General features: G+C 33.9%; 1 protein-coding gene across 2 annotated transcripts in view; it reads left to right on the top strand.

The window, feature by feature from the left end:
• LOC132554517 (E3 ubiquitin-protein ligase TRAF7-like) overlaps positions 1-17,742 on the top strand; it is a 69,595-nt gene extending 51,853 nt beyond the window's left edge. For both annotated transcript variants that reach the window (XM_060218835.1, XM_060218834.1), the window contains 2 exons: positions 16,004-16,123; positions 17,587-17,742. In XM_060218835.1, coding sequence (XP_060074818.1) covers positions 16,004-16,123; positions 17,587-17,598 — 132 coding nt within the window. In that variant the 3' untranslated portion in view covers positions 17,599-17,742. The remainder of the gene's footprint in view (positions 1-16,003; positions 16,124-17,586) is intronic.
• Positions 17,743-19,097: the final 1,355 nt, after the last annotated feature.

Raw genomic sequence — 19,097 nt, 5'->3', positions numbered from 1 at the left:
TTTCAACTTTACAGTACTATTTATATGTGGGTTTTCTAATACAATTATTTTTAACAGTCCAGAAGCTTTGAAGGAAGAAAATACACACGAGTGAATTAATCTTCGTTGAATATACACGATATAGATGGAGCTTTCTATTTAACTTCAATGAAGATTGTAAAACTAACAGTGCAGCTTTACAATCCATGACTGTCAAGCTTTCTTCAGCACTGCTTAAAAATGATGTTCAGATATGCTTTCTACACAGAAACAAAGTCCCTGTATCTACTGCAAAATATAGCTTTATTAATCAGTGGAGCTGTGCAATGCTGTTTCCAAAATGACAATCTCGATTTTTTTTTTTTTCATTTGTCATCTTGACATTTAATATCATCAGTTTTCTTTATTTATGGTGGAAAAAGTAGACAGTCTCACAAATATGTTGAAGAGAATCTGTGTTCATTCTTGAAGATCTTTTCATTTTCTCCTTCCTACAGCATCCAGATACTTAATGAGGTCTTGCAGGTACAGGCCTTTGGGATAGGCGGATACGTGGGACAGTTCAAAGCCATCTGAAATGTCATAAAACGAATAGTGATTTATATTGCTGGTTTCATCTTAACAAATGATTGTTGTATAAAACAATGTCTCGGGTTTATTACAGTCTTTGTTAGGTAGTATAGTGATAACAAAATTAGGTAGTATGGTAGGTAGTATGGTGATAACAAAATTAGGTAGTATGGTGATAACTAAATTAGGTAGTATGGTGATAACTAAATTAGGTAGTATGGTGATAACTAAATTAGGTAGTATGGTGATAACTAAATTAGGTAGTATGGTGATAACTAAATTAGGTAGTATGGTGATAACAAAATTAGGTAGTATGGTGATAACAAAGTTAGGTAGTAGGGTGATAACAAAATTAGGTAGTATGGTGATAACTAAATTAGGTAGTATGGTGATAACTAAATTAGGTAGTATGGTGATAACTAAATTAGGTAGTATGGTGATAACTAAATTAGGTAGTATGGTGATAACTAAATTAGGTAGTAGGGTGATAACTAAATTAGGTAGTATGGTGATAACAAAGTTAGGTAGTATGGTGATAACTAAATTAGGTAGTATGGTGATAACTAAATTAGGTAGTATGGTGATAACTAAATTAGGTAGTATGGTGATAACTAAATTAGGTAGTAGGGTGATGTAGTATGGTGATAACTAAATTAGGTAGTATGGTGATAACTAAATTAGGTAGTATGGTGATAACTAAATTAGGTAGTATGGTGATAACAAAGTTAGGTAGTATGGTGATAACTAAATTAGGTAGTATGGTGATAACTAAATTAGGTAGTATGGTGATAACTAAATTAGGTAGTATGGTGATAACTAAATTAGGTAGTATGGTGATAACAAAATTAGGTAGTAGGGTGATAACAAAATCATGTGTTGTTGGGTGTTGTCACATGATGTTGTCCATGTTGTTATGTTTGTTAAGTGGTGGCATCTGGTGTTAACATTTATTTGTTATCACATAGTGTCTGATGTTGACTTGGTCACTCAGTATGACTAATGTTGCCAGATGAAATAAAATGTGGTCTGATGTTTTCACATGCTGTTTGATGTTTTCACATGTTGTTTGATGTTTTCACATGTAGTTTGATGTTATCACATGCTGTTTGATATTTTCACATGCTGTTTGATGTTTTCACATGTTGTCTGATGTTTTCGCATGTTGTCTGATGTTTTCACATGTAGCTTGATGTTTTCACATGTTGTTTGATGTTTTCACATGCTGTTTGATGTTTTCACATGTTGTCTGATGTTTTCGCATGTTGTCTGATGTTTTCACATGTAGCTTGATGTTTTCACATGTTGTTTGATGTTTTCACATGCTGTTTGATGTTTCTACATGTTGTCTGATGTTTTCACATGTTGTCTGATGTTTCTACATGTTGTCTGATGTTTTCACATGTTGTTTGATGTTTTCTGATGTTTTCACATGTTGTTTGATGTTTTCACATGTAGTTTGATGTTTTCACATGTTGTTTGAAGTTTTCACATGTAGTTTGATGTTTTCACATGCTGTTCGGTGTTTCTACATGTTGTCTGATGTTTTCACATGTTGTTTGATGTTTTCACGTGTTGTTTGATGTTTTCACTTGCTGTTTGATGTTTTCACATGTTGTCTGATGTTTTCACATGTAGTTTGATGTTTTCACATGTAGTTTGATGTTTTCACATGTTGATTGATGTTATCACATGTTGTCTGATGTTTTCACATGTAGTTTGATGTTTTCACATGTCTAATGCTATTACATGTTGTTTGACCTTATCATATGTTGTCTGATGTTGTAACATCTTGCCAAATGTCAAGATGTGTCTTCTGATGTTGACATATATTTGAAAGTGAGATATGTCATCTTAGTTCTCACATGATTTCTGGTGTTTACATGTGTTGTTCAGTATTTGGATATGTTGTTGGTCGTTGTTTTTTCCTGATGTTAACTTCAGACTGGTAATAGCATCTGTTTTCTGATACTAATGTGGTTCCTTGTGTTGACACATTGTCTCATTGACACATTTTCAGATGTTGACTCAGGTTACCTTGTTTTGACACATGTTGTCTTGTAATGACACATTGCCAAAACATTACTTATGTTATCTGGTGTTACATGGAATGAATATTGTTTAATGTTGACAAATGTTGCCCACTGTAAGTTATCTTTTTGTTGGCACATTTTCAGATGTTGACCCAGGTTACCTTGTATTGACACATTGCCTAAATATTTTTCATGTTGTCTGGTGTAACATGGAATGAATACTGTCTAATGTTGATAAATGTTGTCAGACATCAGTTATTTATGATTGAAAAAATTGTCAGGTGTTGACACTTGTTGTAATGTGTTGACAAATGTTGCCAGGTGTTGACATGTAATCAGGTGTTGACATGTAATCAGGTGTTGACACATGTTGCTTGGTGTAGACATATTGTCAGGAATTGATACATGTTGCATGGTGTTGACACATTGTCAGGTGTTGACAAATATTGCCTGGAGTTGACACATGTTGCCAGTTATTGAGACATTCTTAGGCGTTGATATGTTGCTTAGGGTTGGCAAATGTTGCCAGGTGTTGACATGTAATCAGGTGTTGACACATGTTGCAAGGTGTTGACACATTGTCAGGTGTTGACAAATGTTGCCTGGAGTTGACACATGCTACCAGGTATTGAGACATTCTTAGGCGTTGACACATTTCCTAGTGTTGACTAATGTTCACAGGTGTTGACACATGTTGCCAAGTGTGGACACATTGTCAGGAAATGATACATGTTGTCACGTGTTGACACATGTGGCCAGGTGTTGACACATGTTTCCTGATATTGACATGATGTTTTGTAGTAACACCTGTCTCAATGTCACATGATATATGTAATTAATTGACACATAAACAGCTGTTGCCATATGTTGTCAGATGTTGCCATAAGTAGATGGTCTGATGTTGACATATGTTGTCAGATGTTGACATAAGTAGATGGTCTGATGTTGACATATGTTGTGATATGTTGACATATGTAGATGGTCTGATGTTGCCTGTAAATTTTTTCCGTTGACATTTCATGTTACTTAATCACTTAATTTGACTTCTTCAGTGTCAATTTAATTTATTTCTTTAAACTTAATGTACTTTTATTTTTATTTTTTTTTCTAATTTAGGTATATCCAAACACTTTTTTGATGATTTTTTGACTATAATGACAATGGAATATATTACATTACTTCTCGCTTTTAAAATCAACATATGAAATATGTTTCATAATCAATCACTCACATTGAATTCCACGCCCTATATTTTGGGTAAAAACATTAACTAATGTAAACCATCAAAAATTTGTTTTATTTCAAAATAGTGTGTATCAAATCTAACATTTCCATCTTCAATGTCTGAATTTAAATGCATCTTTTTACCCTGAAGGACATGGGAACCTGGGGTTATCAGATTGGAAATTGAAATCAATTTCCTGTGACAAAGTTCAACCTTATGATGACTGTTTAGCGAGTCGTTCATGGTTTATGGTCCATTTGCTTTAGTGATGTGTACAGATCTAGCTCGTTAGATTTTGTAAACATTTCCATTAGACTGGTTCTGGTAGCTTGAAATAGAGATATCTCAGGCAGTCTGTACAATTAGTGGGTGACATGATTTTTTTTTTACATTTTTTTCGGAAGATGGGCATTGAAGTAAGTGGTACTAAGAAAACTATAAATTGACTCTTTAAAAATCAAGGCGGTATTCGCGACAATTAGATACAAAAGACATTGCAATTTTAGACTTATAAATATCAGTTCGTGACGAGATTTATCAGTTTTAATCCAGACTAGTGATTTAAAGGCAGTCCTATATTGAAGTGTTAATATTTGTGCATGTTCAATATCTCACAACGTATGCTCCGGCTGCATTCTCTAATCGATGTAGATGTAATACCCATGCCTATCATAAACCCAACCAGATGACAATTGATTCAGCGAGACTATTGACTAAAGTAATTGGAATTTCCAGTTCAATTACGATTCCATTTCACACAGCTGTCTTTGAAATTTTGATGTAGAAATCGGTGACACGATCATTTAAACTTGATAAAATCCTGCTGAATCTGGTCCCTGCTTTTAATCTGTTTGTAATTTTCTTGCAGTGCTTTTTTATGTTATCCATGAAATGTGTATATAATGAAACAAGTGACTATTAAAAAAAAAATAAATAAATAAAACTAGAAAAAAAAAGATTTCTAGCTTCAACAGTCATTTTAAAGTTAAAGGACAAAAAGTAAAACAGGTGGTTTCCATGAACTTGTGATTTGGAATAGGGGTGCTTTCCAGATATGTATATTTCTGTAGTTAGGGTTTTGATAGAATTTTTATTGTTAATAGGAGAATCAAGGTTACAGTGATGTTTACAGAAAACCTCATATGGAGGTGACAGAAATAAATATTTGCAAGAAACATTTGGTTTTTAATGTGAACAGTGACAGCTGAAAGATTCCCACCCCTGTTGGCCCCTTCCTCGTGGCTGTGAACCTGCCTTGTCTTTTCCTGCCTTTATGCAATTTGATATCTTTGGAATGATGTTTAACTTCTATTTACATGTAGATGGTGCTAGCCTTGTTAATGCACATGAATTGAAAGGAGCTCCTTAATGTTAAGGTTTTTTTTATATATATATATATATATATATATACAAAACATAGCATTCTGTCTTTCATGGGAAAAAACATTTACTACAACACATTTTTGTTTTTTAACTTGATATAAATAATGTCTAGTATGTGACATTCAACGACCTAGCACAGTGTAGTCAGCATATATTCGGTGTGGAATGCTGAAATTTTAGCATTTGAAAAAAAGACCAGAAAATGTCTGTTATTACTGGGAGCTGTTGGGAGTCATCTTGATAACTAACTATATAATATTTGATGTATCAAATATATGGTAGAAATTACATAATTGGGAGTTGAAATTTCTTTGAACTTTTGCTTTATCTAGAATTGGTTTATGTATGTAATTTAGAATGAATAGGTAAGATTGTACTCACTTGCACTTTTGACCTTTCTGCTGAACTTAGAAGGGTCACCGTTGTCTAATACGTCAAGAGGACCATAGCGATACATCCCAAATGCTGAAATTCAAACACAAATATTTTCATTATCATATTGGCACTTTGTTATGGGATTATTATCACTGTGTAACAGTGCTTCGATATACTTTTAGCAAGAGTTGATAATCATCCATTCAAATTATGGAGTTATTATATTGAGGTGTATGGCTGGACCATGAAATGGAATTGTTTTATTAATTCTATATTTTAAACTGAAATAAAAATAAATGGGGTTATTGTTGAACAATTTTGGTGCAAGATAGCTGTCAGCTGTGTACTTACTGTAAGTCAACATAAGGGTTTTCTCATTAACATATAAACTATCTTTACTTGTGGTGATTTTGTATTTTTCTCAGAGCAAAAATTGGTGGAAGAATATCAGTTGTATACAGAACATAATTTTACACACATTAAACGTGTAGATATGATGATAGAATATATATGAATAATGAATATAATTCAGTTTAATAATTATAGATTTAATTCGCAAACATGATTCCATTGCCATTCTCAAAAAAAAAAAAAAAAAAAAAACTGTTTATTTATTTAATGTTGATTTATAAGTTGTGATATAGATAATAGAAAGGTCAAATATAATTTCAGTTTCTTTCCATACACTGACAAAAAATATGTCATTCACATGTTTTAGAACATACAGATATGCACTGTACTCATCATTTACCGAAACTTTGCTCCAAGTCATGTGAATTTAATTTTCAGGAATGGTATGATAACTATTTCTTTATCACTGGCCTAAATTTAAAGATTATTATAAGGAAATAAAAAAAAATCGGATTTCTGAAGAAAAAGATGAGACTTACCTTCAATATAAGCCAAAGAACATGCAAGCATAAGTAACAGTGTGAAATTTTTCATGTTGGCGATACAAATGTCTGCGTTTAACCTGTTGATTTGATTAGGGATGAATGGTCAAGAGTTGTCTCCAACAGAAGTTGCGAAGTCTTCTTATAACATGTCACTGTAATGGAAGGTCACGTGACTGTCAAAGCCGGAGGCCAATGGTGTGCCGTCCTCTTTTCATCAGCACCTAACCTGTTTACGTGGGCAATAGTAATGACCAGAGTAATTGACGCATCCTTACAACAGGCGTGTGTAATTATCTGACGAAATGCAGCAGTGTGATTGCAGCTGATCTGGTTTTATTGTAGGGTAATGTATTCATATTCAAAATCAAGCAAGGAATTAATTCTTCAATCAGATTCACAATTTCCGTAACAATATGGTGACTTTCTCTGTTTATTATACAAAGGACATAACATTTTATAATTTTGATAATTACACAGTCTTTGCCAAATTTCTTTTACCGGCATCATCTGCAGAAAAATGACTGCTTGGCGGTGTCAACTACAATACTTGACTGTCATAAGATATTTTTATACTCCCCTGACGGAGAGCATATAGTCATTGCTTTGTCCGTCTGGTTGTCCGTCCATAATATTTTTCTCTGGAGCATAACACAAAAAATTTAAGAGATATTAATATGAAACTTCCTAGGTAGATAGATCTTAACAAGGAGAAGTGCAGTGCACAATATTCATTACTCTATTTTGCATAATTTAGGAGTTATTGCCCTTTGTTATTTTTCACAATTAATTTTTGTCTGGAGCATAACACTAAAACTGTAAGAGGTATTTACATGAAACTTGATGGGTAGATAGATCTCGGCAAGGAGAAGTGCAGTGTACAGGAACCATCACTCTCATTTGCATAATTTAGGAGTTTTTGTCCTTTGTTAATTTTTCTACTTACATTTTGTCTGGAGTATTACACTAAGACTATAAGTGGTATCAACGTGAATGTTCATAGGTGGATAGATCTCAACATGGAGAATACAACTGTGTTGTGGTATCCCAAGAAAATTATGGTGCAGGTGCAAAATCATATTGATTTATTGATAAGGCAGAAACATTCAGCCCAAAGAAGTAATTGCTTTATATATATGGTTCGATGTGTGAATCTCAAGAAAACGGAATTAGGTTTTCAATTTAGAAATCTGATTTTATGGGAGATGAAGACAAATCATCGACTAATTGTCAAAGTTTCTATAATTGGTTGCTTCAGCAATCAATAGAAAGATCATGAAACCTTGTGTAGCACCGATTTTGTCGTTCTTGTTTAAAGTTTTTGTTGTTGGAAACCACTGCCGAAGATAATAAGGGGAGTCATTCTGAGGATAAATAAAATTTCTTCAGGTTGTGTCGGCAATTCCTACATTCCAATGAGAAGGTCATCAATTCATACATTTCAGATCAGATATATATTGTGTCATTGTAAATCATTGAAGTTGAAGGATATTTGATCTCAGCTTAAACTTCAACTTTAAACTTAATGTAAAAATATCAATTGAGACATATTTTATCAAAGAAATAATGAAAAAAAGGTTCCTGAGTTTTCAAGTTCTTTCATTTGAGCCTAATTCAGGATTCCAGGACAAAATTACAAGCCTCTTTGAACTCTTTGAAATGTTTCATTTTTAGATAAAATATTTCAGTTATTTACAATTTTATTCAGAAGAATATTTTTAATAGAAATATCAAAATTTTCCCTATTTGGAAATCTTTGCCCGAGTAATTGAAACATATCTAAAGGATTCTTCATGAAATGGGATTTTTATATATAACATGTAATTCTCTATTTCTACGGCCTTTCCATGGAAAATTTTCATGTTTCTCAACCTTTGTTTGGCTCTAATTAGTTGCTCTAGAAAAGAAGTATTGGTTTACTGGTACTTGTATCTCCATTTTTTACCTTCAAAGACCCTGTGTTCTTTAATCCGTCTACTGAAGGCCTCACAAAACTTGTAAGACTTTTTCATACGGTATGTTGAAATGCTCTTGATACAACTATTAAGTGTACAAGTGTTTCTGAAGTTGTTCAGAAGTAGTTTTCCTGATTCTAAGCCACTTTATGATAAGAGACACTCTGTGTTAGGCACAAGTTACAATTGCATAGATTATTTTTTAATTTGTCAAGCGCAATAAATTTTAATAAATTCATGCTGCATTCCTTCCTTAAGTAAAAGTGACAGAGCAGCTGGGCTTGGAAGTTATATAATAATTGTGATATTGGGTTAACTTTAGGGTTTTAAACCCAACATCATCAGATGGTGGGCTATTTAAATCACCCTTCATCTGTGGCCTGTCTGTCCATCCGTCTGTCCTTAAAAATTTGGTTATTGGAATTTCTTGAGAAGTATTGGATGTATCTCTCAGATATTTCATATGTAGGTTTCCCTTGGTCCCTAGTTGTGCTCATTTGATTTTGGGACTGGTCAGAAAAAACAGGCTGCCATCTTGTGCTTTTTCAATGAAGATTGTTATCGCTATTTCATGAAAAATTCTTGATGGATCTCTCTAAAATTTCTCGTGTAGGTTCACGTTGGTCCCTAGTTCCTAGTTGTGCCCCATTGATTTTGGGGCCAATCAGAAAAATGAAATGGCCAACAGGTGGCCATAGCAATCTTGGATTTTGACTTTGAAAGTTTGTTATTGCTATTTCTTTGGAACTACAGCATAGACCAGTCTCAAATTTCATTTTTATGTTTTTCTTGATTCCTAGTTGTGCCTGTTTGATTTTGGAACAAGCGATCATCTTGGATTTTGCAGAATAAAGTTTTGTTATCCCTCTTTAGTGGATCTTTCTCAAATTTCACATGAAAGTTTTTCTGTGTCCCTAGGTGTGCCAATTTGATTTTGGGACTGATCAGAAAAACAAAATGGCCAACAGACGGCCATCTTGGAGTTTGCCAAATAAAGTTTGTTATCTCTCTTTCTTGAGAAGGACTTGATGGATCTTTCTTAAATTTCATTTGTAGGTTCAACTTGGTCCCTATTTGTGTCTATTTTATCAAAAAATCAAAATAACTGACAGATGGCCATCTTGGATTTTCACTTTGAAAGAGTGTTATCACTATGTCTAGAGAATTAATGCAGACAAATTTAGATCTAAGGCTTTCTCAAATTTTAAGTGTAGGGGCCCCTTGGTCCCTGGTTGCTCCTGTTTGATTTTGGGTCTGATCAGAAAAAAAAATGGCTGACATGCATCCATCTTTAATTTTGCCTGGTAAAGATTGTTATTGATTTTGAGACTGTTCATAAGAAACAAAATGGCTTTCAGGCAATGATCTTGGATTTCGCAGGTAAAGATTATCATCTCTATTTCAGGAATGTTCAAATTTCTTATCATTAAGAGCAAAAATAGAGAAGAGGAATGAGGGAAAAGATCCATTTTTCAAAGGCTAGGTCCTTTAAATTCCTTAAAGAAATGTACTGAAAGAAATGCTTTGTTGAAATACTAATACAAATAACAAATTATCTTTTTTGGATTCTGAGTGGTCTTTAAAGGCCCTAAATCAAGAGGTTTTTTTGGTTGTTTTAAAGCCCTCTCTTCATGACTGGTTGGTATTGTTCCAACCAAAACCATTTCAAAACATCTTTGAAATCAGATGTTGTATATGGTAAGGTTCTGTGGTGAAAAACTGAAACCCAGAATACAGGGGAAAAGCAGGGAACTGTATAACTTGGGAATGGAAATATAAAAGTGAGCGTTATGGGGTGATTGGCCGGATGTAGATCTAGTTATGTATACCTTCTTTGAGGAATGATGATTTATAAAAGACGCTGAGCCATTCAATACAAATTAGATTAAGATACAGTAGAGCCAAACAATTGATTTTAAACTATGTCATACAGCTGTTTCGTCCTTCTAGAACCTTTCAGTGATGCTATGGGCCCAAATTTTTTAAACCTCAGGTGGCAACTATGTGAAAATTTTGATTGGTCCAATATTTAAAAAAGATGGGTGGTCGGGTGGCGCAGTGTTAACGCACTCACCTTTCACCTAGCCGACCGGGGTTAGATTCCTGGAACGGACATGAAAAGGTAAGGGGTCACCTGCCCGACCACGTGGGTTTTCCCTGGGCACTCCGGTTTCCTCCCACAATAAGACTTACATCCGGGCCAACAAGAGTGATTAGTATAAGTTGACATAACTTGTTTCGCAATTGTTGTAAAATAAATAAAGTTTATATTATATTAAAAAAAGATGAAAAGGTGATATTTAAACACAAAATTAGATTGGTTTCTTCATTTTCAATATTGAATTTTGATTTCAAAACAACATCAAATGCATGTACTTGAAGACATTTCAAGCGACGGAAATAAGGAATGTTATATATGTTTTGTGTAGGAATGGGCGTAACAAGATCAGTGTTAATTGTCGACAGCCATGCTCTGACATGAGTTGACGTTGCCAGAGATTACACACTGATCTCTGGAGCCTGATCGTTGTCAGGGCAATCTGGTATTTGTGGAGATATAAGGATGAGAGAATCATTTTCTCTAACAGGATATTCTGACATTAACATCATTTGTGAAAGGGGATAAAGATTTAAGGCCATTAGTAAAGTGTACTTTATACTTCTCTAAGGAATTTACCAATATATATTAGCCTAGATAAAGATGTACATTGTAAATATTTGACCTGTTTTTCTGTTCTTTTCTGATATATATATAAAAAAATTTACTTTAATAAATGACCTATTTTTCTGTGATATATAAATATATACGTTTATTTAAATATACAAGTGATTAAAAAATTATTTTTATTAAACTTTTTAGCAGACCATCATCATTAGGGTATTCAAATCGCCCAGCATCTGTAGTCTGTCATCCATCAGCCGTCTTTGCGCCTGTCTTTCCATAAAAGAATTTGTTATCACTATATCTTGAAAAGTACTGGATGGATCTATCCCATATTTCAGATGTAGGTTTCCCTTGGTCCCTAGTTGTGCCCATTTAATTTTGGGACTGATCAGGGGAAAAAAATTGCTTATAGACAGCCATCTTTGATTTTTGCATTGAAGTTCCCTTATCGCTATCTCTTGAGAACTACAGTATAGATCTTTCTTAAATTTCATGTGTATGCTTTTCTTGATCCTTATTTCTGCCTGTTTGAATTTTATCACCAGTCAACAAAAACGAAAAAAGCAAAAATTTTATATTTGCTTTTTAAAGCATTTTATTGTGTCGCCTGCAGAGCTGGCGGACACTTAGGTATCACTTTGTTCGTCGTCACATGTCGCGGGCATTGACGTCATCTGTAGGCAGGTTTTCCAGACTTTTTAGGTCATCTGACCCGTGCATCGTCTGTAAACTTTTCATTCAAAAAACTTCTTCTCAATTATAGAAGGCCTAGGGGGCTAATACTTGGCCCATAGCATGCTGAAATGGAGCCCTACAAAATGTGTTCAAATTGATGACCTTGACCCACTTTCAAGGTCACAGGGGTCAAATATGTTAAAATATACAAACAACTTCTTCTCAATAAGCAAAAGTCCATGAGTGCTGATATTGGGCCTGTAGGATGCTTGGAGGAAAGGCTACCAAGTTTGTTCAAATGAATGACCTCGACCCACTTTCAAGGTCACAGTTGTCAAATATGTTGAAATTTTTAAACAACATCTTCTCAACAACCAAAAGGCTCAGAATGCTGATATTGGGTCTGTAGCATGCTGGGATGAAGGGCTACCAAGTTTGTTCAAAAGAATGACCTTGACCTACTTTCAAGGTCACAGGGTTCAAATATATTAAAATATACAAACGACTTCTTCTTGATAAACAAAAGTCCAAGTGTGCTGATAATGGACCTGTAGGATGCTGGGATGACATGCTACCAAATTTGTTCAAATGAATGACCTTGACCCACTCTCAAGGTCACAGTTGTCAAATATGTTAAAATATGCAAATGACTTCTCAATAACCAAAATGAGTAGAGTGCTGATATTGAGCCTGTAGGATGCTTTGAGGAAGTGTTAACAAATGTGTTCAAGTGAATGACCTCGACCCACTTTCAAGGTCACAATTGTCAAATATGTTGAAATTTTTAAACAACTTCTTCTCAACAACCAAAAGGCTCAGAGTGCTGATATTGGGTCTGTAGCATGCTGGGATGAAGGGCTACCAAATTTGTTAAAATGAATGACCTTGACCTACTTTCAAGGTCACAGGGTTCAAATATATTAAAATATACAAACGACTTCTTCTCAATAAACAAAAGTCCAAGTGTGCTGATAATGGACCTGTAGGATGCATGGATGACATGCTACCAAGTTTGTTCAAATGAATGACCTCGACCCAGTTTCTAGGTCACAGTTGTCAAATATGTTAAAATATACAAACAACTTCTCTTCAATAAGCAAAAGTCCAAGAGTGCTGATAATGGACCTGTAGGATGCTGGATGACATGCTACCAAATTTGTTCAAATGAATGACCTTGACCTACTTTCAAGGTCACAGGGTTCAAATATATTAAAATATACAAACGACTTCTTCTCAATAAACAAGAGTCCAAGTGTGCTGATAATGGACCTGTAGGATGCATGGATGACATGCTACCAAGTTTGTTCAAATGAATGACCTCGACCCACTTTCTAGGTCACAGTTGTCAAATATGTTAAAATATACAAACAACTTCTCTTCAATAAGCAAAAGTCCAAGAGTGCTGATAATGGACCTGTAGGATGCTGGATGACATGCTACCAAATTTGTTAAATGAATGACCTTGACCTACTTTCAAGGTCACAGGGTTCTTTAAATATATTAAAATATACAAACGACTTCTTCTTAATAAACAAGAGTCCAAGTGTGCTGATAATGGAAAATTTAGGATGCAAAAATGGATGACATGCTACCAAGTTTGTGTTCAAATGAATGACCTTGACCCACTTTCTAGGTCACAGTTGTCAAATATGTTAAAATATACAAACAACTTCTCTATATACAAACAACTTCTCTTCAATAAGCAAAAGTCCAAGAGTGCTGATAATGGACCTGTAGGATGCTGGATGACATGCTACCAAATGTGTTCAAATGAATGACATTGACCCACTCTCAAGGTCAAAGTTGTCAAATATGTTAAAATATGCAAATGACTTCTCAATAACCAAAATGATTAGAGTGCTGATATTGGGCCTGTAGGATGCTTTGAGGAAGTGTTACCAAATGTGTTCAAGTGAATGACCTTGACCCACTTTCAAGATCACAGGGTTCAAATATGTTAAAATCTGTAAACGACTTCTTCTCAGTAACCAAAAGGCTCAGAGTGCTGATATTGGGCCTTTAGGATGCTGGAAGGAATAAAGCCCACTGTTTTAACAGCAGACTCACTGTTGTTAAAGTTTGGCTTGCTTTTTGTCAGATGACCGTTCAGGCCGATGGGCCTCTTGTTAAGTTTTTATGATACAAACTAAACCGTCAGTTCTTTAGAGGATAGATTTCTAGTGCAGAAAACACCATGTTAAGTTATACCTACTGAATTTAATTTTAAAACAAATGCAAAATGCTTGATGTGCTTTGGTACTACACAAAATTGAAAATTTAGCAGTATTTGGCAGTAAAAATCAACAAAAATTAAATCTTCATGATTATGCCAATTATGCAATGAGCATGTTTAAATTGCTAGAACTGTATTTTACCAGTTTTGAAATCTCTGAAGTTTATTCAATAGACAGCATATATATGTAGAAAGTTTTCAAACAAGTATGAAATAGTCTGAAATTGCAACTATACAAAATGAACATGACAAACTTTGATATATTCTTTATTTTGTGAAAATTTTGCTATTTTTTTCTAAGTCAAAGTTATCAATATGCTTACATTTTTTATGCCAATATAACATATGTGGTATCAAAATAACGGCCATTTTATGTACTTCAGGCTGGTAAATGTTTTTATTTAAAATTCTCATGTAGCAAGTATTTGTCATTATGTCAGGGTACCTTTGTCACTCAATCTGGTGTTATACAAGGAGGTCCAGCGTGACTATAAGAATTTTAATGACTAATCATTTATGCTGTTGTAGGTTATTTTCGTGCATCTACATATGGCGAAAAAAATAATAGAAATCATTGTGGGGGCCAAATGATCACCCCACCTTTCTTCATTTTTACTAAGGAATTTCCATGAAAGAAACAATTCAGTGGATTTTTCGTCCATGGAGTAATGGGACGGTGGTTCCGTGATGGTTCAACTTAGACATAATTTGATGATGTTATATGTAAAAAATTCCATGGAATTTCCATGAAAAGAAGGAGGTTATGCAGAATTGTTTTGCATGGTGTAACGGCACGGAGATTCCATGGAATTTCCATGAAAGGGAGGAGGTTCTGCAGAATTGTTCTGCATGGTGTAACGGCACGGAGATTCCATGTAAATTCTATGAAAAGAAGGAGGTTCTGCAGAATTGTTTTGCATGGTGTAACGGCACGGAGATTCCATGTAAATTCTATGACGATGCAGAGATCTCTGTGGAGAAATTTCAAATGGCATAGTTGTAGTCTGGAAGTGACAATTTGATATATACAATACCTAGTTTGGCCCCATATTATTATAATTAATTGGTTTGGCCCTCTAGTGGCAATCAGAATGTCTTGTCCCCTGTTTACACGAAAATACAGTCATGAAATATGAAAAGATATGAAAAAGTTGATATATCATGATATTAAATGAATATTGTTTAGGGAGGAGGCAGTACATTTTGGGTAAGTCCTCAGGTCATAAATACATTACAATTATCATGTGACCATAAATACATTACAATTATCATGTGACCATAAATACATTACAATTATCATGTGACCATAAATACATTCACAATTACAATTGTACTTGAATGTACAATCATACTTGGGATACATGTAGGTACTCACATGATCATACTCAATTTCACTCTGAGCGAGGTGCCATAATGAGTCAAAAGTATTGGACAGTTGAAAAAATAAAATCAAGGAAGTCTTGTGTCATTTTCACCGGAGATACTGAATGATTTTATAGGAGTACATTACACTGCTGAAATTTAGAATTTTCATTATTTCATAATTGTTCCCAATACTGCTTATAATTGGTACTTTCATGGCCTGTCAGGCTGCTGTTTTTGTACAGAAATTTTTATTGAGCATGTTACTAAATGGGATATTTCATTCAATATTTTTTTGGAAGCCCATTGTTTTCTGCAGATTCTTAAATCTTATGCAGGGATCTGCATAATTCAGTTTTCAACTTACTCTCTTGTGAAAATTGATAGGTGGAGATTTACCATTATGTTGGTTTTGCTTTCTCAGTTACATTTAGCTTTCATTGGGAACAAGTTTTTCCTGACGAAAAATATGTTGCGAAATAACTGTCTTAGTTTGAATTTCACATTCTGCCATGCTGGATTTGATATTGTGTTTGTTTCGATTGTGAATATTTCTTAAAGATCTTATCATTCTTAAAACAAAAACTTAATAAAGAATAGGAGAAATTATTGGTCAGTTTGAGATATTGTGACGATTCTTTTTACTTCTGTGTTTTAGGTCTGGAGCATGGACAACATGATTTGTACACAAACATTACTGAGACATCAGGGCAGTGTTGCATGTTTGGCCCAGTCGAGGGGCAGAATCTTCTCAGGTGCTGTTGACAGTACTGTAAAGGTGAGAACTGAGGACAGATTGGTAGAATATATGTCTTCAGGGTATTTCTTAGGATTTATAACCATTGTTAATTGATAGAAACCTGTATGTCCATATCGAATACATTTTAACAATATATTACTTCAGGTGCAGAATTTCAGGTAATTAGTTGTTCAATAGTACTATTATCATCTTCCCAATGTTCATCTGTCTCTTACTGTACAGATTCTAGGTTTGCAATGGAAGACAGCTGGTCAATCTAAGGGTCTGTTTAAAATAATATTGACTTTGAGGGTGGGAGATATCTCCTACTTTAGAGATTTCAGGTGTACATTGAAAGATAGCTGGTCAATCTAAGGGTTTGTCTTGTTGACTTTGAGGGTTGGAGATATCTCCTACTGTAGAGATTTCAGGTGTACATTGAAAGATAGCTGGTCAATCTAAGGGTTTGTCTTATTGACTTTGAGGGTGGGAGATATCTCCTACTGTAGAGATTCTAGGTGTGCAATGAAAGAAAGCTGGCATATCTAAGAGTTTGTTTAAAACAATATTGACTTTGATGGTGGGAGATATCTCCTACTGTAGAGATTCTAGGTGTGCAGTGAAAGACAGCTGGTAAATCTAAGGGTTTGTCTTATTGACTTTGAGGGTGGGAGATATCTCCTACTGTAGAGATTCTAGGTGTGAAGTGAAAGACAGCTGGCTAATCTAAGGGTTGGTTTTACTTACTTTAACCCATATTCAAAGTCACATCGTCAAATTTGCAAACTTGATTTGATGTGCCCATTTTGAAAGCCAATGGTGTACCATTTATGTGTTTATGTATTTCTGATGAGCACAAATTCTGATTTTGATAACCATCGAATACCAGGTGAGTCACGCAGAACCATTTGGCCTCATGTTGGCATTTTGCCATGCTTACGTGTATGTGATACTGGCTGTTGCAAGGACTTTAAACCCCAAAAATGTCAAAGTGAAAGAATGGAAAACATTTGTCATTTATTGTCATTTATTGTCATTTACTCTATATACACAACTACAAACTGAATTGAAAAAAATGAAAATGAAAAAAAAAAAAATTCTACAACCTGATATCGTGATCAGTTAAAAAGTTATGAAACTGCGACTTGAAAATTCAAAATGTTGTATGGCATGAACTACAGAAAGTGATAATTGAGTTTGTGTGTTGGGTTAAAATTTGTCTTTGAACATTGAATGCTAAATATTTCTATTTGGGTGGGAAAGAGTTGAAGATAAATTGAGAAGTGTCCAGAAACATACTAAATGACACAGATTGAAAGTAACAAGAAAATAAGCACATTGTCTTTGTGACCATATACGGGGAGTGTTAATTATCATAACAGGTACACATTTTAGGTAATAATCATAGAAACTTGCCTAAAGGCCATACGAGATGTATATAACTTTACCTGAGATTTTGGTTACAGTTAACATTTTATTTACAAGTTTAATTTTGTTTACAGGTATGGCAGTAACAAAAAGCTGAAGGAACTGCTACACACCAACATTGCTTGTTAAAACGAGACAAAATTTACATCAAAACTTCATTTTTATCGGAGACTAGATTATATGAAGATAAACAGTACAGATTAATAATCTGACTACTGACAATTTTACTCCACGACATTTTTATAATGTATTAGTATTTTTTATTGTTATTTATATATCATGTATATGTAATATCAGTTTATAAAAATCTTACTTGTTTAAAAATCTGTGTTTTAGTTTCCTTTTTTATTCTCTTTAAACTTTCCTTTAACTGTTTTACACAGGAAAATTTTGATACCCTAAGTATAAATATAATGATCACTTTTCTGCCCACTTATCTGTGTGATAACACCTGTTTCATAGACTTTCTTACATCATTCACATGTGTATTATGACCTAGAAACTGGCTGATAGTTCCTGTTGTTTCCACTGTGACATAATGGCTTGATGACATCATATGCAATGTGATGTCATCAGAGATAAAGATTGAGGCTATCACAAAATTAGATTTTGAATCAGTGTAACAAACTCCTGTTTTCAGGTAAGTATCTTAAAAAAAAGTTATGTGAGAAACAGAATATTATAGTTGTTTTCATCTCATATGAGATTTATTGAACTCCGTGTCAAATTGTTTCTGTATACAACTGGCAGTCCTAGTTTATGGCAGTCATATGCAAAAATAAAAGGGGATCTTACACATTATCCATTTCACAGATTATTCTCTTGTTTCATACTGAATAAGCATTTTATCTTCTGAAAAGTAACAACAATATCCCTTTCAAATAACTTATTTTCATCACAATAATAAACATGCTCTGAAAGTGAAGTCAGGTGGCATGAGATTCAAAGAGGCATGTAAGGCCTTTGTTCCTTTTCACTGGTAACTTGATCTATGGTTTTCAATCAAATTTGGTCAGGAGTTCAGTTTGAACAAAAATTACATTTTCTTCATATATCAGCTGGCTGTGGTTAATAGCAGGGGCCACAATTTCTTGTGTTTTTTTTCTGATGATATGTAAATAATCATAATATTAAATATATGCATGTATGAAAAGGCCATTCCTGTGAAAAAATCTATTGTGATATACACATCAGTTGATGTAGGAGCGGAGAATTTGTTTGTTTTTCTTCAGGGAAAATCATGTTATTGATAAACTGATAAATATTTTATATATCAATATTCCAGTATATACAGGTAAAATTAGAAATGAAATATAGAAAAACAAGAAAAAGGGGGTAATTCTAACACAAGATCAAACATATATTGTTAAATATATCATACACCCTTAAGTTTACAAAAGATGTATTCAGCAATATCTATAGAGGGTCTAAAAGTCAGTCACTTTAAATAGACATGAATAGACTTAAATGAAGTGTATTGTGTGTGACTGCTATGTATCCTGGAGACTATCTGGCAACGCAATACACAGAAGTGTTTTTTTTTTCCTGGTAAAAACTATGATGACTTTTGTAATGCTTTCCATGG

This window comes from Ylistrum balloti, unplaced genomic scaffold (genome assembly GCF_031769215.1).
Source record: "Ylistrum balloti isolate Yb309-2 unplaced genomic scaffold, AGI_CSIRO_Ybal_v1 Utg370416, whole genome shotgun sequence".
Lineage (NCBI taxonomy): Eukaryota > Metazoa > Mollusca > Bivalvia > Pectinida > Pectinidae > Ylistrum > Ylistrum balloti.
This window is presented reverse-complemented; position numbering and strand designations above follow the sequence as displayed.